At 43.6% G+C, this 23,877-nt stretch overlaps 1 protein-coding gene and 1 pseudogene across 1 annotated transcript; both read right to left on the bottom strand.

Annotated features, from left to right (window-relative positions):
• The window catches only part of LOC133005553 (ERC protein 2-like), a 108,613-nt pseudogene extending 93,297 nt beyond the window's left edge, over positions 1-15,316 (bottom strand).
• Positions 15,317-19,811: 4,495 nt separating this feature from the next.
• Positions 19,812-23,474, bottom strand: tlr9 (toll-like receptor 9). The gene is made up of 4 exons (XM_061074324.1): positions 23,419-23,474; positions 21,740-23,151; positions 20,182-21,460; positions 19,812-20,079 (listed from the first exon to the last, which is right to left on the bottom strand). Exons 1-4 carry the CDS (start codon positions 23,431-23,433, stop codon positions 19,873-19,875), a joined length of 2,913 nt encoding a protein of 970 aa, XP_060930307.1. The 5' UTR covers positions 23,434-23,474; the 3' UTR covers positions 19,812-19,872.
• Positions 23,475-23,877: the final 403 nt, after the last annotated feature.

Below are 23,877 nucleotides of genomic sequence, written 5' to 3'. Positions count from 1 at the left end.
AAGGTAGTAGTCAAACATGCATCATTGAGGTCATGCAACACGGCGGCGTCTCAGGTGACGAGCAGAGACATTCTACCTTGGTCTTCATGAATTTCGAATGGCTCTTGTAGAGCTCCACATGCTTGACCTCATCCTGCCTGTCTTCAGGGTGCAGCAGGCCGCTGGTCTTCATCATCTGGACATCATCCTCTAAGTCTCTGATGTTCCTCTCCAGGGATGAGATTTTGGTGTCCTGCACCAGCGACAGTAGGCAGGCAAAGAGTCAGGAAAGATTTATTTTCACCTGTTAATGCTCTGTCATGTTGATCTATCAATTCCTTTTTCTAAAATGTCATGCACAAGAGGAGGGAAAGATGAGGCCAACAACCCTTTGTCGAGAAGAGAAAATATTGGCCCGGTCAAGTCAACACACAAATTTCCATTCGCTAATTGTGGTTGGATGGATTGTATACGAATTAGTTGAAAGGAATCTAAAGTGTGATTATAACAGACAGCTTCTTTACCGAGGCATTAAAACAAACCCTGTCTATACCTGAATGGATGCCAACACTAACTAAATGAGCTGCATGAAAACTAAATATAACTACTAACTTTGGAGAATAATGAGCTGACACACCAACCTCTGAGTAACTTTGAAAAGCATTTGGCATTTGGAAATATAAAAACAGCAAACTTAACTCATTGCATCCTGTAAATAGATTATAACCTATTAATGTATAGTCCTACATCTGACTAGAATGGCTGGAAAATTGGGGGAAATATCTAGGAAAAAGTTTGTGTGCGGCCAAGATGTTTTCCGATGCAGTATCTATGAGGGAATGGAAGGGTCTGTCACGGACAGGTCCTGAGGTTGTTTAGCTGCATGGGATCAGACATACGTTAAATGCTAAACCTTGGAAGAGAAGAGGAAGGTAATTGAATAAATGGAAACAGCCTGCATGATGCCATCAGCACAAACCACAGGCAGCATGTAAGCATCTGACCTCTATTACATCCCCTGACATCAGCCCTGCTGAGCACACAGGTTGTTACCATCCTTAACACACAAAGAGCAGGCAAGCAGGAATCTATTCAACATGAACTGAATGCAAGGACATTGAATTTCAAAGTTTACCCAGAAAAAATTCAAATGTCAAGGTAGGGCATTCAGGCATGTAGGGGAATCGCTCCACCTTGAGCAAAGAAACACACATGCACGCAGGAGACACAAATGACCACACACACTACGCTGCTCAATCACTTCCATGGCTTTAGGATGACTTCTGTATCATAAGCCAAGTCCTTTGTTTAATAACTGATCGCTATCTCTTCTGCTGCAAAGCGTGGAAAAAGAAAACATCACCCAGAGAAAGAGAAACAAGACAAATCCAATGAAAATACAGAAGAATACAATAGGAATACATGTAATGAAGGCTGCGGCTCAAAACCACTGAAACATAAACTCCTGTACACGTTGGTGCTGCACTCCAACCAAGATGGAATTTATAATGGGCACAGAGGGAAGCACAAGCGCTGTATACTTGCAGCCCATGCTGAGTTTACAGAAGAATCGAGAGGTGAGAACTCATTACTGTACCTGCCAGATAACGTCAGGATCAAAACAGAAAGGGTGGTTGGTGTTCTGCAATTACAAAGTTCAAATATACACAACTTAGAGGCAGCAGCAACACAAACTTGGAGAAACAGTGACAAGACGCAGATCAACGATGGCAGGAGAACATCTCCTCGTCATCATCAACAGGAAAGTCAGTGCACATCTCCCACGTGTGATTCCTCCGACAATCTCCGTCTTGCATTTTCTAATGAATACAGTCAGATTGAAGTTTGCCTCTTTCATGCACTGTGGGCATCTCTGGCAAGCACATGTGCACTTTGTTAATGGGCAGACAAATAACAAAGTATGTGTGAAAAATAACTGCGGTCTCGCTGTAAAGGAGCCACATTTAGAACAAGCACTAAACATGTGTTCGCGGGGGTGTGCACACAGACACATGTGGAGTCAACTGCATTTTTCACAGCTTTAACGACTTCAAAGGGCTGAGATGAGAGTGAAAGCTTCCATATGTGACATTTGAAACAAATTGAATAAGTGCTCAACTCGGCATGGGCCAATAATGGACTTAACTTGGGCACGGCCGCCATGCAGACACCAGGCAACGATAAGGCAGTGTTCCTCCGATTATTCCTACACGTATGCTTTTGCCTGCGTTTGCAGCCGAGCCAGGTCCACTGCTACTGCTCACATTACAACAGTGCTCATCTATAATTAAAGTTCTGTTGGTATGAAGCTGATATACAAAATATATCAGAAAACTGAGGGAACAAACTTCACCTTCACTGACACCAGGTCACAACTAGTGTTTATTACAATCCACCAATCACAGCTTAAACTCGCTGATCGGATAATGTCTTTGTAGATAAACTGGCTGATGTTATATAAAACCTGACATATATGAAAGCTGAGAGCTGATCTGCTGCAGCAACATACACTCATCACACATCAGGTTATTACTTCAATTGCTGCCTGCTCCTCTTTCAATCGCTGGAAGTCCTACCTTCATATCAATGACAGTCTGCAGAGCCCTGGTCTTGGCCGGATCGGCCTGGAGCTGGTTCCGACGATGGAGCTCGTTGGGGGGGACCCGGTAAAAATAAGCCTGTCGGCCCATCATCTTTAGTCCTCACTATCACCCACAGCGTCGGAGCCACAACACTGAGTAGACCGACTCGTCACGGTTTCTATTTGTCCCTGGTTTTTTTTTACTACATTTGTCTTTTGTCCTTTGTTAAATATTGCTACGATATCCCAAACTGCACAGCCCTAACACAAACTTTTCCTATGATCTGATCTTTAAGCTGGTTTTCTGGTTTGGTTTGCTCTCCTGCAGAATTCTGCTGGTATCTCTTTCCCTGCCCGCTCTCTTCTTTCTGTCTTTCCGTCTCTATTCGTTAACAGGTAGAAAGTTACACTCGGCTACAGGTCATATGAATCCATTACTCTTTCGCTCTGATTATTTCTATTTCTTATCGCTCACTTGTTTTCCCTGTCTCTCTCACGGACCGCTCTGGCTCGCTGAAGCTCTTGCTTAGCAACACTTACTGCCAGCACATGCGCTCACCTTCTTCCATCAATAATTAATGGTAGAGCTCTGACCTACCACTACGTCTACACAACAGCGCACGCACACACACACATTTGTGTGAGTGGGCATGCAGAGAAACACACATTGGTACTTGTTCAAAAGGATAATTTGTTTGTTGTTGATGTTAAGTCCATTTGAGAGAGGAAAATACATTATAATCTAATGATTAATTTCTCAGTATTTAACAACTGGACTGACTGTTGCCTGTGTGTGTTCTGTTGTTGCACCATCTTGTGTCTGATCACGTATACATGAGATAGACCAAATATTAGAATTTTAATATCTAATACGAAACTACCGATACAGCTAAATCAACACCTTTCTATATCATAGAAGTTTCTCCGCTTCTTCCCACTCACACAAAAGCTATGCCTAATTGTCCAGGATACGGGTTCGGCCATTTTGCCCGTCTGACATAATTTGGGGCCAGAATCTTTGCAGTAGTGATCATGAAGTGGAGCCACGGTATCGACCAATCGAGACCCATTTGCAGTGGTCAATCATTACATTCCTCTTGGACATTTAAGAACTAGCTTTGACACATGACACCCAATTAGATCGATTTATTCAAAGCCTCCCCACTCCATGATCGCAGTCAGAAGTTGTTGAACAATAAAATATTGATGTATAAATACTTCCACACACTCTTTCTCAGATTCTCTGTGTCATGATTCATAGGAAAAATAACATCACCGGCTTAATTTACTGACAGCACGAGAGCGAGGGCGACAGTGAGCGCCCTCTGCTGGATCAGGAGGCAAACCACTTGAGTCGGATGCTGGTCTTTACTCTATATTATGAATTTGAACCGGTCGAATATGAGCAAACCTAAAATTACAGAAACCATTAAAAAAATACTTAAACATATAACTTGGCAGAAGATGGGGTTCATGACCTGTACTGCAGCCAGCCACCAGGGGGAGATCAAGACGGTTTGGATTCACATTTGAGAAGCTACGATGTTGAATATCTTTTTATAGAGACTTTGAGCCGCTCTGTGTAGTTTTTTAAACCTTTAATCAACTAGTGAATTATCACTGTGAGCAGTGTTCTTTTTTTACAAACGCTTTGTTCACACCCACGCAGCCACATACATTCACTCACACCCAGACGCCACCCAGAACGACCAGTCTAATCTGCTGGCCACTAAGCAGCTACACTGGAACAGTTGAGGGTAAGGGGAACCTCAGTTGTGATAACGAGGGAGTGGTCCTTGCTCGGGGGCACATCAGTGGTGCCGAGCGATGGCCCCACCCAGATTTATCTGCTTGTCAAAGGTCACATCCCACCACCTCCAATTTCACAGAGGAGTCATCACAGGGTTATTGCATTGGATTGCCAACTGCTACAGTGAATGCATAGGATTATAACACACACATCTATAGATGTAATTATAACTTATGAGAGAAATCGTACCCCATACCACAATGGTTAAAAAAAAAAATCATATTGAAGTGCAATTAAATTACATAGGATCTCAAGAATCTATGTTATTTTGAACCTCAAATGAAAATGAATAGCTTTGAGTGGCATTGAAAAATGAGGAAAACTGCCTCTTTCGCCAGTGAGTCACAGATATACAGAGCAAAGTCACAGATGAGTTATAGGGAGAAAAACTCAAATACTATCAAAGTCAAACATGGAGAAATGAAAGACAGTCGGTGGGAAGAGAAAAGCCACCAAATCAGACAGAAACCACATGGAGATGTTCATATTCAGGGAGTTCATCAGGCAGTCAGAGGAAGAAAAGACTTGAGATACAGGGAGAACCCACAGGTTGGCATGGTGTCCCATTTGTCCCAGTTATTGATGTGTTCAAAGAGAAATCAAAGGCTTTATCATCTGGTCCATAAGTACATTTGCATGCACATTCATATTCCACTATCAGTCCGAATTTGGATTCAGGTCATGTAAACACCATATTCTACTTGGATACTCTGAATGTGTTGTTTTTGTTTTAAATATTATTCGAGTTTATGGAGCGTTCTTCTGACATTATTTCTGATTACAATAAGGTGGTCGGAGGAATGAAAGAGGCTTTAGTTTGAAGACATGGTCAAATGAGTCCAACACAAGTAACATGGCACAAGTGGCTCCTCTCAATAATGTGCACAGCTGCATGTGAACGGTACTTCTTGTGTATATCATTTATTAGTCATAAACAGGAATATTATTTCCTTTATTGATAAGGGCAAAACTTAGACTTTTATGTGCATGTAAACAAAGTGCATGTCAGCTGTTTATTGATCTTCCCACAGACGGAGGTGCCCACTGCTGCCACAACCCTAATCTTCTATTGACCATGTGTGTATGAGTATGTCGCTGGTTTCTTTTTCTCTGCCTCTGCATGTGTATCTGTCCCCTGGAGAAAGTATCTTATATGCGAACATTAGCGCAGAGTTCTCGAAACCGTTGTGTCCCTCAGTGGGGGAAATTAAGTCATGCAAGAGAGCATGTCATCAAAGACTGTCTTCTCAGCTCCACATGTGTCAGAGGACCGAGCATATGGAATGAATAGGATCAAACGCAACACATAGCAATAAGTGCCGACATCCTGAATGAAGGATACGGTCAAAAAGTTCAATTCTAGCCTGAAGGCAAAGGTGTCATATATGCTTCACATAGGGCTACAAAGTGCACATATTCTACATAGACACCCAGATTCACTCACACTCACACACACATACACACACACTCATCAATCACATTCATGTCCCTTTTCCACCAGGAAAAAGGGAAATACGTCTGCTTGCCATAAATGTGAAAAGGTGTCCCGCTATCAGCCTAAAAGAGAGGTTTAAAAAGACAAAGAGAAACTCGGAGGGAGTCAAAGTTATGCCGAGAAACAGGGAGACGGTGAGCAGAAGGTTCGAGGGGTGTAATTTTGTCTCGATAAACTTTTCCGCTCAAACATTCTGGGAGATCAACAGAGCGTGGCGGGTATGTGGTGCCCGGGGTGTGGTGCTAAGGGAGAACTGGTGTGTGTGTGTGTGTGTGTGTGTGTGTGTGTGTGTGTGTGTGTGTGTGTGTGTGTGTGTGTGTGTGTGTGTGTGTGTGTGTGTGTGTGTGTGTGTCTGTGTGTCTGTGTGTGTGTCTGTGTGTCTGTGTGTGTGTGTGTGTGTGTTTGCAAAGGGTATTTACAGTGGTCTTCTCATTTTAGTTCCGAGGGGCTTCATTAGCAGAGGCTAAAAGTAGCCAATCAAGAACAGAGCCCTAAAAAAGCCCCACCCAGGACAGATTAACCAAACCACAGCAGATAGCACATCAGCCTGAAGAAAAAGAAAGAGTGAGTCAATGTTGATGTACAGACAAAGCCAGAAATGGCAGATGATAAATGAGAGAGGAAAAGACGTCAACTTTGCAGAGCTGATAAGCCAGTGGCATTGGAAATTGAGGAAAAAGGAGATTATGAAAAAGACTGATTTGCTGACATGAACTTCCAGTTTTAAAATGTTTGATTTTTTAAGTTTCATCTGTGTTTGAGGCGGGGGTGCGGGGGCAGACAGAAAGGCTGTGCCAAAAACAGCAGCAGGACTTTTGAAGCCAGTCATAATATAGAAAAACAAAGGAGCCATAAGTGCTTTGCCCTAACTTTCATACTCACTGCGGATGAGATATCGTCAAATACAGTAGGGGGCCGAGCTCTACCCAGAGCCCCTGAGGACCATATGAGATCTGCAGTAAGAAAGTAGATATGCCATCTCCAAGTTAAAAATCTCACAGTGAGAGTGTACGTGTGTGTGTGTGTGTGTGTGTGTGTGTGTGTGTGTGTGTGTGTGTGTGTGTGTGTGTGTGTGTGTGTGTGTGTGTGTGTGTGCACCATTGGCAGCAGGTCAGGGCTAGGCAGGAACAGACCAGTGGTGCAGCTGTTATTATTGGGTCTACGGGGAACTTGCGACTGGGGAGAGTCGATTAGGCCCAGATTTATGCCTCCCAGCATGTGTGTGTGTGTGGGTGTGTGTGTGTGTGTGTGTGTGTGTGTGCCATCACACAGAATTTAGTCTCAGGGTTCGTGGGTAGATTCTTGTAGAACACTGCCACCGTGTGGACGCAGCCAGTACTGCAAACATTTACATTTGAATTGAGTGCCTTAGAGAGAGGCTGTTTGCAAAGAACTCTAACAGTAACTGCTTTGCACATGGCTTCCAAATCATTCTAACAAGTGTAATAGTTTTTTGAGCAAAGTGACTTAGATGTGCCAGTGTCGTGTGTCAGGTCTGGAAGATTTTAAAAGCTGACAAAGTCAAAAAGGAAAGACAAGCGAGAGAACACACATCCGCAGGTGAAGGAGTGATGGAGTGCAAACCAGCCGATCATACACACAAACAGCTGGTTCCACTAACTCCACATCTGGCCATGCTCTGTAAGTGCTGAGCGGTTCAACAGAGAGAGAATGGAGCAAAGCTCTCTGAGGCCTTTTACTCAATTCTCTAGGTTGAGTCATACAAACCAACATATAGGTCCAAGCATTTTTACACCTGTCGCCCAAACCTTTCTTACATTGAAAAAATTAAGAAAACATAAACACAAATTTAAGGTGATAATTTTCTCCTCAAAACCAGCAAAAACACCATGAAAGCCCCCCCATGTCAAACCCTCCGTCACGTTTGATGGATAAATGAGAGAAAAACTGAAAAGGAAGGCATTTATTATCCCGGCTCAAGCTAAACAAGCCAGGCCATTTAAAAAAGAGTAATGGCTGCAGTAATGAAAGGCAGTTGAGCTGGTTTCCTTTGGAACTAATGAAAAAAAAAAGCCCCTAATAGTGGCACTGCTATGACCGGCCCGCCTTCCCCAGCCGTGACAAGTGTAGGTGTAAGGCTAAATTATCGCTCTGACACATAAACAAGAGGCCTTCACAAGACGTAGGTCTATACTTACAATTAAAGTAGAGTTTAGAAATCCTTCAGTTATTCAGCCCAACCTTTAACACTCAAATTCCACCTCCACCACAAACAGCGCCACACTGTCTAACAACCCGACTCTTGAACTCTCTGGGATACACAGAAATTTGCATTTTAGGTCTGAAAAGGATCAAAAATACATAAATATTCACTGACATGAAGAGGGGATTTTCTAATCCTCAATGATTTTTAGATCAGTATTTTTGTACAAAGTACTGAAAATGTGGATCTAGTGGATTTAATGTGATTTCATGAGGGGACTGTTACGCCTTAGTTACTAATATAAACACTCAATGAAAATATATATATATATAAATATATATATATATATATATATATATATATATATATATATATATATATATATATATATATATATATGCCATCCACACAATACAAATACTACTAGCAATTCCTATAGCTCTACAGCAGTGGTTCCTCTTAACTGACACAAACTAGACCACAGACCCCATTTGACAAGGTTTTTTGCTTTTTGATGTTTTATTACAGGAAGTCAATGAAATTCAGATCCTAAGTAGTCAAACATTCTGCTCGTGTGTAACTTATGGATAAACATTGACTTTGGTACTTCTTTCACTTTAAACAAGGCTTTCGAAAAAATGAGGTGGTTGCACAGACTGCAATTTAAGCAGGAATCAATTCAGCTTGATTCAACATTTCAAAGTATGCGTGTGTGTTTGTATGTGTGTGTGTGTGTGTGTGTGTGTGTGTGTGTGTGTGTGTGTGTGTGTGTGTGTGTGTGTGTGTGTGTGTGTGTGTGTGTGTGTGTGTGTGTGTGTGTGTGTGTGTGTGTGTGCGTGTGAGTGTGTGTGTGTATGTGGAGGCCAAAGGGGACGAGGGGCGGGGGGGAAAACGGAGGAACAACAATCACGTCTCTTTTCAATCAGGGCGGTCAGAATGTTTTCCCTCATTAATCATACATTAATATTCAGACAAACACAGCCTGTTTTTCTACCGTAGAAAAACTAGAAAAACACTCCTTCCTCCCATTTCTCTCTCTCTCTCTCTCTCTCTCTCTCTCACCTCACAGACCCGGTCACCCCTCCTCCCCCCCTGCACACACACAGTATGTCTTAAGCAGTCAAGTGGTTAAAAATAGCACAGCACAGAGAGTGTGTGTGAACAGTTACTCACCTTCTACACACACAGCATGGTTAGGTCCTCTAGACATGCACATACGCACACGCACACACAGAAGAACACACGTGCACTGCAGTGTCTGCATTAGCATGGGCTGATACACCCATGCTCCTCTCTGGACAAGATCACCACAGTGACCAAACACCCGGCATGGGTGGATATCCCATCAGCCACCGGCAGCCCAGCAAGGGAGTGTCCTCGCTAGAAACGCTAAGCCGACAGGCCCCAGATGTGCACGCATGCTCCCATACACACACAGACACACACACACACAACCAATCATTCTGACTGGGCCCAGCGAACAGAGGCAGACAAACAACACAAAGATGCAAAAAACAAGAACATCATGACACAAACAATAGTGAAGGCAAGGACAGACATGCAACGTGCACACACACACACACACACACAGACACACACACACACACACACACACACACACACACACACACACACACACACACTGATAGAGAGGTAGGGAAATTAAAGGCTAAGAAGATTTAGGAGTTAAAAATAAACAAGGCAGGAGTGAGGAGCACAGAGCAGCCTACTACTGACCCTCTGGATTCAGACACACCTGTGTTACACCTACTGAGAATTTCTGGTGAGCTGCAATAAATCTCTCTAAATATAAATAATGTAGAATACACAAAATAAAAAGAACTATGAGAAAAAATACAAAAAACTACGTCCAACGCATAGACACCAGGCAAACAAGCAACAGTGATGTCATCGTAGTTGCCCAGGAAAGTGCATACGGACGGACGGACACACACACACACACACACGCACACATACTCACACACACACACACACACACACACACACACACACACACAGAGTCTGATTGTAAAACTGTATGGCTGAACACAGGCTTAGAGCTCTCCGTATGTTAATCCGGTCCATTGATAAGACCTGCTGAGCTGCTTTTTGCTTCAACACTCAACACACCACAATTACACACACACTCACACAAATATGTGCACAGTCATATATAGTTAATTATTTGAATTAAATAAATACACAAACAATAAATCGTATACATCTTTAGGGGATAGTATAAAAAACACGTATACTTTATATCGCAATATCAGTTTTGGGGTTGAAAATCAACAGTCAGATGAGCGTTACAAATTATGAGGAATAAAAACACACCTCTCTCACATGCATGTTCTCCAGCTGTGCCTCGGCCTCCTGCGCTGCCATGGTTATGATGCCTGTCCGCTGCCCCCGACTCCACTGTTGACCTTGACCCTGAAGCATCTCCAGCAGCCTCTGGATGCTCTCATCCCTGGCGCCCAGCGTCTGCTTCTGAGAGTCAATTCTCATCTCCATCTCTTCCATGGTCTTCCTCAACAGGAACAGCTCCTTGGCCTGCCGCTCGTGCTCCGACTGCAGCCGGAGGAAATTGTCCTCTGAAGGATCCGCAGGAGGGGGCGAGGAGAAGCCGTCACACCCAGGCACCTGGCAGGGGCTGCTGGGCCGAAGGGAACTAGAGCTGGGCGCTACCAGCGGTCCTTGGCTGGGACCGTAGAGAGGCTGATTTGGGCTGTTCCTTGGCCTAGGCTGAAGGGTGTTGGCCGGGCTGATTCTCTGCGATGCTGCTGTTGTGTTGCAGCCATACCCAGGGCTGTGAATGATGATATCTGCTTCCTGTTGCCTTGGATTGTAAGTGTTGGACGGGCTGGCTCTGGGGCTGTTCTTCGGTGCAGGACTGTGCAGGTTGCTAGGGCTTTGTCTAGGGCTGTGCCCAGGACTGAGCCCCCCTCTGTGGTCCTGGTCCGTGTGGAGTTCCAGATAGGAGCCGGAGTTTCCCTGCGGTCGTTGTTGCTGCAAGCGACTGTTCATCTCTCTGTGAGCCCTCAGCTCCTCCTGAAGCTCCTGAACTGTCAACGGAAGCTGCTGCAAAGACAGAGAAAGTTTGAGCTCCCATTCATTCAATAAGCACATGAATATACCACACACACACACAGTCTCACACACAGACACACACACACACACACACATACACACACACACACACACACACACACACACACACACACACACACACACACAAACAGCCAATCGAAAATCCCAAAATACATGATGCACATATAAAACAATATATTGTTGGTATGTAAAACAGACCTTGTTTCTTCTGATATCCCCATGCTGCAGCAGAAAGATGTGACACACACACACACACACACACACACACACACACACACACACACACACACACGCACATGCATAAAGCCGAAATAGAAAGCAGACAGAAAAAAAATACTTTGAATGACAAACGATTGTTTAAATTACTTCCGTCTTCTCAGTAAGTTAAATTGTTATTTGATGGTAACATGTATTGGCCACAAGGGGGCAACATCTCTCCAAATTACAAGGAGAATGCCTCCTGTGTGGAGTTCTTAAAAGCAGGAGGGACCAGGATTCTTTGCATTGAGCATCAAAAGGGAGAGAAGACAGGGTAAAGAGTGTGGATGCACATGAAAACAACGAACATGTACAGATCATCTGGATAGCCTTCTGAACAATAAATCAATAATCAAATAAGGATGCAATATTAAAAAATTACAGACCCACAAACATGTACAGTTTCTTAGCTTTACCTTTAGATATAAAAGTAAACTCTTAAATGTAATGTGCACCACCTTAATAACATCCCCTGTTATGTGGAAGGATGTGTATTTTAAAAACCTTCTTTGACTTAAATATAAATACATTTTGTGGGGTTGTCTGCACAAATTGAATTTGTGAAGATTTAACCTAACAGTGTATGAATAAGTGTTAAGACTTTTGCACTGATTGGTTTGTTTGTCAATTCATTTAATACTCAAATAATTGCAGATATTCAGTCTGTGCTTAAAACAGGACATGGACGCAGAGTATTGTTGATAATTGACCAAGCAAGGAAAGAATGTGTTGTCAGGAAATCAAAGAAAAGGAAAAAAGACACACACACAGTATCACCATACAAAACATAGAAATGGAACAAACACAAAATGACTCAATTACTAATCTCTTCATCCGAGTGAAGATATTACAGATTTTTCCTCAGATATCCTTAAACCTCTGTTCCGAGCTGTGGGGAGCACCAAGGACACACAATCAGGATGGAGAAGGGAGGCGAGGGTGAACATGGATAATCAATTCAACAAGCTAGCGCTGAATATTAAGTCGCACACACACACACACTTACACATACACTACAAACAAACAGATGGTTAGCGGACAGCTCTGGTCACTGCATTGCAGCCCTGAGAAAAGGTGACATTCCTTATGCTAACGATAAAGTTCTCTTGTCAGACTGAACTCCTCCCTAGTGTCTCAAAGGGCAAAAAACAAGGGAAATGTAGAAGAAAAACAAGACAAAAGAGGAGAAAAGAAAAAAACTGAAAGGAGAGCTAGAGGATGGAGGCGATAGAGGTATAGTAGAGTAGATTATGGATAGATGGACAAATAGAAGGACAGATGGAAAGAAAGATATGTGAGGTAACTTAAAGAAAACTGACTGTCTTGATAACTGAAAATAGAAATGAATACGTTATATATGTGTGTGTGTATACTGTATATTAATACATTTGTGTGTCACATTGTTTTTCTGTAGGAAGTGATACTAATCATAGGCAGATTGTGTGAATTAAAATTCAAGGGAGTGATCATGATTTCAGCATTTTTTTTTATTATTATTTGGCTGGAAGACACGTCCTAATTTAATGGATTCTATCATTTGAGCAATGGCAGCCTCTAACCCCTTCTGCTGTGGCTCTTGTGTGTGCCCAGTTTGTCAACTTTGTACTGACAAGATTTAAGCTCTAGTTTGTATGTTTCTCAAGTTTCTCCAGGTAAAAAAGGTTCTAATAAATATACTTTTTAATTGTTTGCAAATTTCTCATCTGATTCCTGCTTTTCGTTCCGACATTCGTTTGTCATATTAGAATTCAGTGCCAGTTTAAATCGCATTACGAAATTAACTTATTCTGCTCCAGTAAGGAAGGTATGTTGGGTTGCAGGGTTATAAAACTACTGGTCCGGCGCAGCAAGTGGTTTCACTAGACGAAGGTCACAGGAGAAAGGGGTCAAGGTAAAAGACAGGACGAGAGAGTGTGGGAGAGACAAGTGAGCCGACTTTTGAGAGACAGTATCTGTACAGGTCGGACGCTTGATGGAGCAGAACAGAGGAAAACACATCCATCTATCACAGACAGGGTCAAGTCAGGAGCGGCCTGCAGATACACACAGACATACTGGTATAACATTGACTGTCCGGCTCCTCCTAAATGCTGCAGATTCTAAGTAATTCAGTGCAAAAAAAACATGTTTGGTCTCTAAATCTTACTGAATTCTCTCTGGCAGCTTTGTGGGTGATGAGATAGTGTGTGTATATTTTTGTGTAGCTGTGAAGAAGAGAACGGTGACTGCTAAGGCAGATCTTCGCATTTTGACAAACATTAATCAATTGCAATTTGTAAAGTAACTCTATGAAAGAGCAAAGCTGTTCTGGCTTAACTTTCAAACTTTCAGTTTTCTCGATTTGCGGAAGGTGTGTGTGTGTGAGTTTGTATGTTTGTGTATGTGTGTGTGTGTGTGTGTGTGCATGTTTGCGAGTCACAGTGTCTAAAATACAAATAGAAATGCAGAGGTGGCCCCTGGGTTACAAGAGGAAGGAAACAGATGAACGAGTGCAGATAAGAAGTTTTTGCATATTTGTGAGAGAGAGCAAGAAGAGAAAGAAAGAGCAGATACACATGGGGAGACAGGCAGACGGGTGATGCCTCAGACTGAGTGGGCCAGACTCTAGGGAGAGGTAGCACAGGACATACATGGCACACTCTCCCTTCAGGAGGAGCTGTGAGCTTTTTTAGAATCTAACATTTAGACTGGCTGCCACTAGAGCATGTTCCCATGGAAACGCAGACAGCCTGCGAGCCTGGCGAACGTCTTTACAAATGAACTACACAGAAACCTTTCTGTGCAACCTTGGAAGACAGGGACAAAAGGTATGATGTTGCAGAGGAGTGAGGTGGGTCGACACAAAAAGTCAGCGTGAGAATACCAATCTGAGGGTTTCATTTCAAGGGGAACAACACTATTTGAAATGTGTGACGTCTTCTTGAATAAAGACTTGATATGTTGAAGTGACTGATTCATGTTGAGTTTTGAATGAAACTGTATTTTGTTAAAATCCATTTAAATATTGTCCTCGAAGTGGACATGTGTTTTTGAAAAAAAAACTCTATGATCAGCAACTTTTCTCACCTGCAGATCCTCGTGGTTCGTCCTGTATTGGTCCTTCGGCACTGCAGTCCTCACCCCCTCATCCCGTCTCACCCCCTTGTCTCTCTTCATGTCAGGGCTCCAGAAGTTGACGCTGTTCACGCCGGGGCCCGTCTTTCCATCCCTCCCTCCATCCATCTCTCGCCTCAGGTTGTCATTCTCCCTCTGCAGCTCCCTCAGCTGATTCTGGAGATCGAATGAGGAAGCCTCTCCCCGTCCAGCAGAATCCAGATGTCTCCCAGACTGGCGCCGCAGACTGGCCGTCCCTGTGGGAAGCAAGGTGTGGTCTCCGTACTGGTCCGACGGCTGATGAAGCCCAGAGGAGGTGATGTTTGGGCTGCTGCCCATGCCTGTCATCCGAGCAGTGTAAGAGGAGCGGCTGGTGCTCCTGCCGAGCGTCATGGTACCTTTGGGATACCCACCGGGGGGTTCCAAGGAATCCCGCTCACCGGGATACATGGTGCCTGAAGTGGCATAGGCAGCACTCAAGGACTGGATATTCTCCATAGACAGGGTTTTACCACCTGGTGCTGTGGCTGAACCACGAGCTGCTCCTTTGTCTGGTACTATGGCAGGTTTGCTCTTTGAACCAGGCCTCGCCGCCAACCGTTGACCTCCTGCAGGTTTAGGTGCTGGTGCAGGCCCACCTCCTGACACAGATCCAGCCTCTAGCCCTGAGCGACAGCCTGGTGTTGAGCTCGTAGCCTGTTTGCCTTTTCCCTGTTTGGATCTCGAGAAGCGTGAATGAGATGCGCTGGCCTCAGTCGGCCCAGCACTCTTTGGGCCAGGAGCCAGCCTGCTCTGTGAGGGCTTGGCTCTAATATTCAAAGGCATTTTTTTATATGGCAAAAGTTGACTTCTGAAAGGAAAATGTTATGGTTGGGTATATTTTCCTATGATTTGGGACTAAGGCCACCTCTCAGCCTCCTAGTTTTTCCCTGTCCATCATTGATTGTTTAGGGCTGGAGGCTGAGTCTTAATTAGTCCTATTGGAAGAAAGTAGCAGTGACTGTTAGCTACAGGGCTCCCAGACACAGAGGCCAAAGTTCTTGCGTTTTCAGCTACAGTGCAGCACATCATGGATTCTAGACAGGGGGGGAATACAAACGTTGGGAAAGAAAAAAATCACAAAAACATGTTTATTCTTTAAAAAATAACTTCAGCAGTACAAAGAGTGTCAGAGAGTAGGGATGGGCATTCGATTATATTGTCTTAATCGAACGTCGGGAGAGTTAATGACGAATTTTCGATTAATCATTAATATTTTTATATCAAAATTCACTATTTATAGGCTGTTAAAATGCAGTGAAATTAGAAAAAACACAGCGTGTTTCCTCATTGAGGTCTTTATTACAAGATGAACAACTCTCGTGGCAGTTAAATGGTAACACTTGTAAATATGCGCTGTTGTACTCTTCAGCCCCGCTGAGCGAGCAGCTAGCCGCTGAGAGCTAGCTGGACTCCGCGGCCCTCGACCTCTTACTCTGGCTGTTGTCACGTCCTCACTCCCAGAACCCTTCCACCAGACCCGGCCCTGTCCGGGTCCGAAGAGGCTAGCGTCCGGAGCTAGCCTCCGCTAGCTCCGGACGCTAGCTGCGGAGATCGGCTTCATGTCGCACGCCGACCCTCAGTCTACAGGGAAGGGAACCCGGAGAGACCCGGGTCTGGGTGAGGGGTTCCGGGATTGATGACGTGACAACAACCGGACTGAAAGGTCGAGAACCGTCAAATCCATCTAGCTCCCAGCGGCCAGCCGCCGGTCCCCCAGCGGGGCTTGTCAAGTAGAACTCCGCACTGCTTCCTACAGCTGCTAACAACGTCACTGTGCTGCGTTCAGGCAACTCGGTTATTCTGACCTCCTACTCATGCGCTCATGGAGACGTATAGCTTCGCAGTGTTGGCAGTGAACGCAACAGAATTTCGTCGAAGACAAAATAATGTCATCGACGAAATTCTTTCTGATCAATTAATCGATCGTCGATTAATTATGCCCATCCCTATCAGAGAGTGATAATTATAATCTCAAACTAAAAGACTTTTGAAAGATAAAGATACAAACTGATAATAAAAAGTGTGGGTCAAGGTTGGGAAGCACTAATCACAGGGACTCATGTGGGTGAAAGTGACGGGAGGCAAGGAAACAAAAGCCTCTATAGTAAAAACGCCGCAGATATGTGGAACAGCATACTACCGGTCACTCTTGGGCCCGTCTCACGACGCTTAAAATACCTATAACGCCGCCTCAGTCACCACAGTAGATGGTGAGAGGAAAAAAGGTGAGGGACGACAGGACCACTTCAGCACCATGGACAGCACTAGATAAAGCACATGGAGTCTAAAAGAGAAAATGTGTTCTCTGCAACACCCACTGGAGGAACGTGGAGGGAGTCTGAAGATCAGTCTTTATTATCTCCTATCCCCACAGGGCACAGGCACATTCATCATCAGTCTTCATCGGGCTGTAAGACCTATCAGTACCTGAGGCTTCAGCTAAAAATAGAGGACGGAAATAGGCAAATGGAATTTGGTCTCAATTATAATTGGAAGGTGCATAATGTGAAGACGGTGCCCATTTAAAGGCAAAATCTGTATGTATTATAATACATCTCTATATCATATTGAATGGAATAGGGTCATTTGTTGTCTCTGATGTGTAAAGAGCTAAACATGGAACATATCCTCAGGGAATCAAAGTAAGCACAACCTAGTCTGTGATGGACCAGATATTAAAGACTGTCTGCAAAGCAGAGGCAAATCCAAATTATAATCCCTCCTCTAATCCAAGAGGATTGGGTGCTGGGAGCCACTGTACAGGATTCAACTGAGAGATTGGTTAAGTCTGCTTGTCAGTCATAACATATCTGTCAATCCCTTTTCCATCATTGTTTGAGACAATGAATTCAGCCTTATGTGAGCCAGCGATGGAGCCAGCAATCCTGTGTGTAGGCTTTTAATTTCTTTGTATATGACATGTGAAATTTACACATAAAGGGAAAGAGATGATGATCCCAATAAAACAACAACATATAAAGCTTTTAAAACAAGGACACATGTTAGCCTGCTGCTGCTGAAGCTCTGTGCATCACTTGCGTTAAGATGGAGATGTGATAAATCTGTGTAGCTGCTCTGTTTCCATGGGTGCGCGCCAGGTTTACGCAGCTGTATGTCAAACCACACGGACAGAGGGAGGGAACCGAAAAAAGGAAACGCAGAAATAAAATGCCACAAGTAGGTAACCACCTCACTTCATACCGGTGCCCAAGCCTCTGCACTTACTTGTGAGCTGGCAGCCAGCTGTTGATGCGAGGAGAGAAGTGAGAAGAGTCACCACCCGGACCGCAACGGATCAGTAGTCGCTGACGTGCGCAATGATATGTAGTCTATAGGATCCTCTGTGCTCAACATGCCTCCGGTCCAAGCTGTCATTTAGTCCTCCTCACTGTGGTTCATGGGTGGCACGAGTCTGACGCTGGTCGTGCATGTGACTGTGCAGCCCGCACCCAGAAGCCGGAATCACTCTACTACGACCACGGCATGAAGGATTAGTTTCTTGCTCATATGCGCACGGCTCCATGAGTTCGAGCCTGCGCCTTACATAATAATTAATCTGCCGGACAGCGCATTGATTCATTTGTTCAAATTGTGTCGCCGGAGTGATGCCACGGAGTCCGCGGCTGTGCGTAAAAACTTCGCCTCACCGGACAGGCGCCTCTCCATCCCCGCTGGGTCTCCGCCGTCCCCCCGTCCCCCCGGTCCGGGCTCTATGATGTCATCGGATCAGCTCGCTCGTAACGACCTGTCCGGCCATCGGGTCCGCGTGGGCGCGCTCTCCCGCAAGCTGTCGTGTGCGCGACCCCCGTGGCGTGGCAGGGCAGCACCAACAGCAATGATGCAAACACCTGACATGAGCCTCAGTGGGGGATTTCACTGAGCCCCCCCACCCGTAAAAAATATCACGCAAATTCAAGCAATTAAATAAATTGAATTGTATTCCAATCTTTTCCCACCAATACAGATCAGACAACAGATATCCTGACAGTCATCAGTAATTGAATCCCATGAAAGAGTTTGTTTCGTACATTAGATGTCCAGATGCAAATACAAAATTACACAACAGCAACTGTGGACGTGGGCCCCCAGATGGCTCACACGGATGTAATAATGCAGCACCTCTGGCTTTCGTCCGGCCAGAACAAATAGGATGTGAGCCTAAAGTTGACCACTTGTTAAATAGCTAATGCAGCCGAATATTCCAAAACAAATGCTGGCCTTTTTTTGGCAAACATGCAGTGATCTCTGCAAGGTGAACATTGGATGTCAAGCCCTTGTGGTGAAGGGTGAATATGGCCCAAATAGCACAACAAAAATTCAAGCCATCTTTAGCACTTTAAGTTGAAATGCAGTATTACGATGGCTCGCTTGTGGCTGCCAAAGTGCCATCCTTTAACGTGGTATGTGGGCCGGATGTGGGCCGAAAGAGTTTTGCTACGTGACCAACTACCTTTGGAAACTTAAATTAGGGAACAGGAACTGCTCCATCTACAGTTATTTACTCAGAGAATCATAAGAACTATTTCGGGCAGAGGTTTCAGTTTCAGACAAAATGGTGTTTGCGAGTATTACTTCCCACATCATGAGATGAAACACGAAGCTGGGACTGAAGGCTAAAATACATGTAGGCTACAGAACAAACAGCAGTACTGTCCACAACAGCTGTTGTATGCATTTGCCTGGTTACGTTTGTAGCTCGGAATATATATATTATTTTACTAAATTAGTTTGCTGGCACTGACCTTAGGGAGAATCATTCTGCTTTTTTTTTAACATCTCATCCCAAACACCTGTTCTTGCATGTTCTTTGCTGATGATGTTGTTAGTCATCTTTGACCTGAAAGAGACAATCACTTCATTCATTTGCTCCCCAAGAGCTAAAGAGAAGTGGAATTTGGACAGCGTGGTGTGAACAGACAGAAAAGTCTGTTCTTGAAGTACAAATAAAACTATAAATTGAATAGAGCTACCAGAGTGAAATTAGTATACATTTATTTGTATTGTGGAATATACATCTCAATACTCATACCAACTCAAGCTCTCTGAAGACAAGGACTAACTCATTAAACAAAAAGTAAAGAAAATTCATGATTGGAAAAATAAATAATTCATAACAATGACAAATTATTAAAAAAACTAAAAAACAATTAAAATCATGAATCAAAACGAAACACCATGCCAATCCCTTTCAAACAAAGAAAAGTAAAATATTGGCAATGAAGAGCTACTACGTTTGAATTCAAATGGTAATTAACATATTCAAAATATAATTATGTACAGTATGTTACATCATCAATCACTTTCCACTAAAAGGCTCACCATCAGCTTTTAAAATGGAGTCAGATGAAACTTTCACTCATGTTGTTGTCATATAATTTGAGGTTATCTGACGACAATGCCATTCTCATTTCATTCCAGAAAAGGGGTTGAGCCTTTGGGTTTTTTGGCCAGGTCAACACAGACTTTCTACACAACCTCTTCCTCAGCTCGAGGTACTTCAGTTTGGGAAACATCTCATCCAACAGAACCAGCACGGCTGCGTCCACCTTGTTTGGATACAAATCAGAGAACAATTTGTGTTATGTACCCATGCTCAGTCTCACCACTTCCACAAAATGCACATGAAAGTGAAATGACATTTTACTGACCTTTTCATCCAGGAGCCGCTGCTGCACCATGTAGAAAGCCTGGCGGATCACACCATTCACTGTATCACCACCATCAGAGCCGCTGGACAGCACAAACACCGTCTTCACACTGTTGTGGACAGCGCTGTGTAGATTCTCAATACACGACAGCCCAGGAATCCAATCCCTCTCTTCCAAACAGAGACTAAACCTCCTGTGACCAAAATTCTCCAGATGGACAGTTAACTCATTGTAGACCCAATCCCTCATCGCCTGGTTGTTGGTGTCGAACACCACAAAAGCATCATAGCGGTTCTCTGAATCAGTACCAGCCAGCTGGGTATATCCTTTATGCCCTGCCCAAAGCACCTGTAAGCAATACCACATGTCCCAGCCATAGAGATGCTTCAGCAGGGGCAGAACAGTGAATGTCACAGCCAAGAGGGAACAGATGAGGAAAGCTAAGCTGCCATAAATGTCCTGGCAGGAATGCTGGTCCATTGATAGTATACTCTGGCCCTGCTTGGACTCTGGGAATCCACAATGTATTTTTGTGACATGAGGAATCTGTACCGTAGTAGTGCGCAAGAAGTCCACAAACCAAGATGTATCACAATCACATTTAAAGGGGTTGTGATGTAGGCTGAGTTGCCTAAGGCCACTACCATTGGTAAAAGGGGTGGGTAGATACCGATGGTCCAGCTCCTTGATCTGATTGTGGCTGAGATACAGATATTGCAAGGATTTTGACTCTTTGAAGAGTGACTGATGGATATAACTAAAGTGATTGTGACTGAGGTCCAACAGAGAAAAATTTGCTCCAAATTCTATGTCTTTATGGGGCCATTGAAAAAGGTTGTTTTCACTGAGGTCCAAGTGACACAAATTGCCAAGTGCTGTGAGGTTGTGCCATGGGAAATAGTCAAGCTGATTCTTGCTGATAATGAGGGCTTCAAGGCTTCCTGGGAGGTAGCACAGAATGTCCTTTGGGGTTGAGGTCAGGTTGTTGTTGGAGATGTCCAGGTAGATGAGGCTTGTCAGGTTTTGGAAGAAATGTGTGTACCGGTTGTCTTCAGATTTCCACATAACATTGAGGTGATTTCCAGAGAAGTACAGGTACTTCACAGAGCTGCTGATCAGTCCTTGACTTATTCTCATCCCAATGGCATTGTTGGCAAAACTTAGGACCTCCAAGTTGGTCAGTTTACTAAGGAACTCAAAGCTTTGGCCCATGCCGCTCATTCTGAAGTAAAAATCATTGTTACTAACGTCTAATACCTTGAGAGTACTTTTTAGCTCACTGAAAGCACTACGATAATAAAGATCAAGCCTATTGTATGACAAATCAAGAAAAACTAACTTTTTTGTGCTGTTAAACTGCCCACCCATCAGTGCCTGGTTCATGTAGTTGAAGGAGAGATCCAAACAAACAGCATTTTCCATGCCTAGTAACACATGTTTGTTAATAGACATAATGTCATTTTGAGACAGGTCAACTTTTAATTCATTTTTACAGAAATTGTCTCTAAAGTCAGATAGTGATTTGTATTTTGGCACATGGTCCTTGTTCATTCCAAGCCCTTTTGATTGGTTGGGTTCCCAGATCTCATTTCCTGATGGGACTTCACGATTACGTACAATAATGGGTTGTTCATGGAAATTATGTGGACATAAATTCTGGTTCTGACAGCTTTTCTGAGCCACAGTCTCAGATAGTGGACTAGAGTTGCACGGGAGGAATGAAAGCATGTTTTGGGAGATGTCGATATCAATGAGAGATGGTAACTGTGTCAGAGCTGTCAAGTTACAATTAGTAATAAAGTTCATTCTCAGTTCCAGACTCGTTAGATTTTTAAGCTCGGACAGAACATCAAGGCTGCTAAGAGAAAGCTCGTGGAAAAAGTTACCACTCAGAAGGAGATGTGTTAGACCAGATATATTGCCAATATGTGGGGAGAGGGTCAGCCTGTCTAATGTCCTCAGCGGCTCATAATTGTAGAGAAGGTTAATCGAAGTGAGGCCCTTTAGATCTGCAAAGAAGGTGCCATTTTGCATAGCGTATGCAAGGAGGTTGTCAGAGAGGTCCAAACTCTTTAAATTCTTCAAAGGTCGGAAAATACCCTCTGGAAATGTTTTCAAAGAGTTGCCCCTTAAACTTAGGTAGGTCATCGAGCTGCTTGAAGCATTGAATGAGTTTGAATACAGGTGTAGAGGGTGATCATCTAGACAAGGAAAACAGGGCCTAGCTGAATGGTCACAACGCTGGCAGTTCCACGCCAAATCCAAACTCTTGAGCTTAGTGAGGTTTGCAAATGCTCCATCTAAAACCTCTGGGATTGTATTCTCTTTTAAATCCAGATTCTTCAGTGACGGTGGCAGTCCCTCAGGGATAGATGTCAAATTATTATACCCTAATGTAAGGGTTTGGAGTTTATGAAGCTCTATGAAAACCGTCTCACTGATGTAAAAGGACTGGCGGCAAGGATTTGCATAATAGCAGTTCCTACTGAGGAGGAGCTCTTCCAGATGAGGAGTTTTCAAAGGTTTTGTAATTTGGAAGATGCAATTATTCTGTAGATCAAGAACCTTCAGGGTTTCAGGTAACCAGGGGATAGATGTGAGGCTGTTTCCTGATAGATACAGAGATGTGAGGTTGTGTAGGCTTTCGAAGGCTTTAGGGTGGATCTTCATGTCGCATGTCTCGTCATTTAAGGTTCTCAATCGACCTGGTTGGCAATTCCACATTATTTTCAGAGTTTGAAGGTTCCGGACACCTACAAAAGCATCCCTCCCTACATGGTTTATCCTAGTCCAACTTAAATTAAGAGACAGTACAGTGTTAGACGTAAAGGAGGGGACATCCTTGAGCGATCTGTCACTGCAGTCTACCATGGTGGCATTCTCATCACTGTCACATGGGAAGAACTTGACATTTTGGGTCCTCACTAATGGAAGAAGCTGACCAATGATGAGGATACTTCTCAACAGAGCCTGAGACAAAACAAGAAACCAAATTCATCTCAGTTGTTGGTGATAGCTCAGTAAACATAATCGGATGATTCTAAACAATTTCACAATGTTATACATTCAATCAATTGAATCCTAGAGTTAAAGTTGCTTCAAACAACTGCAAATTAAATCACTTTGGCTTTTTTAAGCCTTTCTAATCCGACTTGTCTGTCTTTTTCATGTAATAAGGAACATATTTGTCTGTCAAAAGCGGTATCTTACTGATTGTAGATAATTAGTGTCACTTACCATTGCAAGAAGCATATATATAATTCTAATCAGGAGGCAGATGAAGCAGTCTGATATCCAGGCTCAAACAGAGCAGATAAAAAAGGGTGTCGAAAAGTCTGTTCAGTGACAAGAAACGGGATGTACTTATGTAGAAGTGAAAGCATGTGGGAACACAAATGAAACTGAAAAACAAACGCATGTGACCCAAGACAAATTCATGAGATTGTTTAAAAAAAAGCAAGAGACTTTTCAAGCAATGCAGTCATTTTAGAATATATACGTGGAGAAAAATTTACAATATTTCGCCCCCCCCCCCATTCAGTAGTGAAGAAGGTGGGATGACTTCATTGATTCCTTACATTCTCTAAATGTTTTAAGGGATAATATAGCACTTCATCTTCTGCATCAAAAATCCTTCTGTCAGAGCATGGTCTTGTATCCAAGTTTCATCCCAATCATTTTATTAAGTGCACTGAA

The sequence above is a fragment of the Limanda limanda genome, chromosome 7, assembly GCF_963576545.1.
Source record: "Limanda limanda chromosome 7, fLimLim1.1, whole genome shotgun sequence".
In the NCBI taxonomy this organism is placed as follows: domain Eukaryota; kingdom Metazoa; phylum Chordata; class Actinopteri; order Pleuronectiformes; family Pleuronectidae; genus Limanda; species Limanda limanda.
This window is presented reverse-complemented; position numbering and strand designations above follow the sequence as displayed.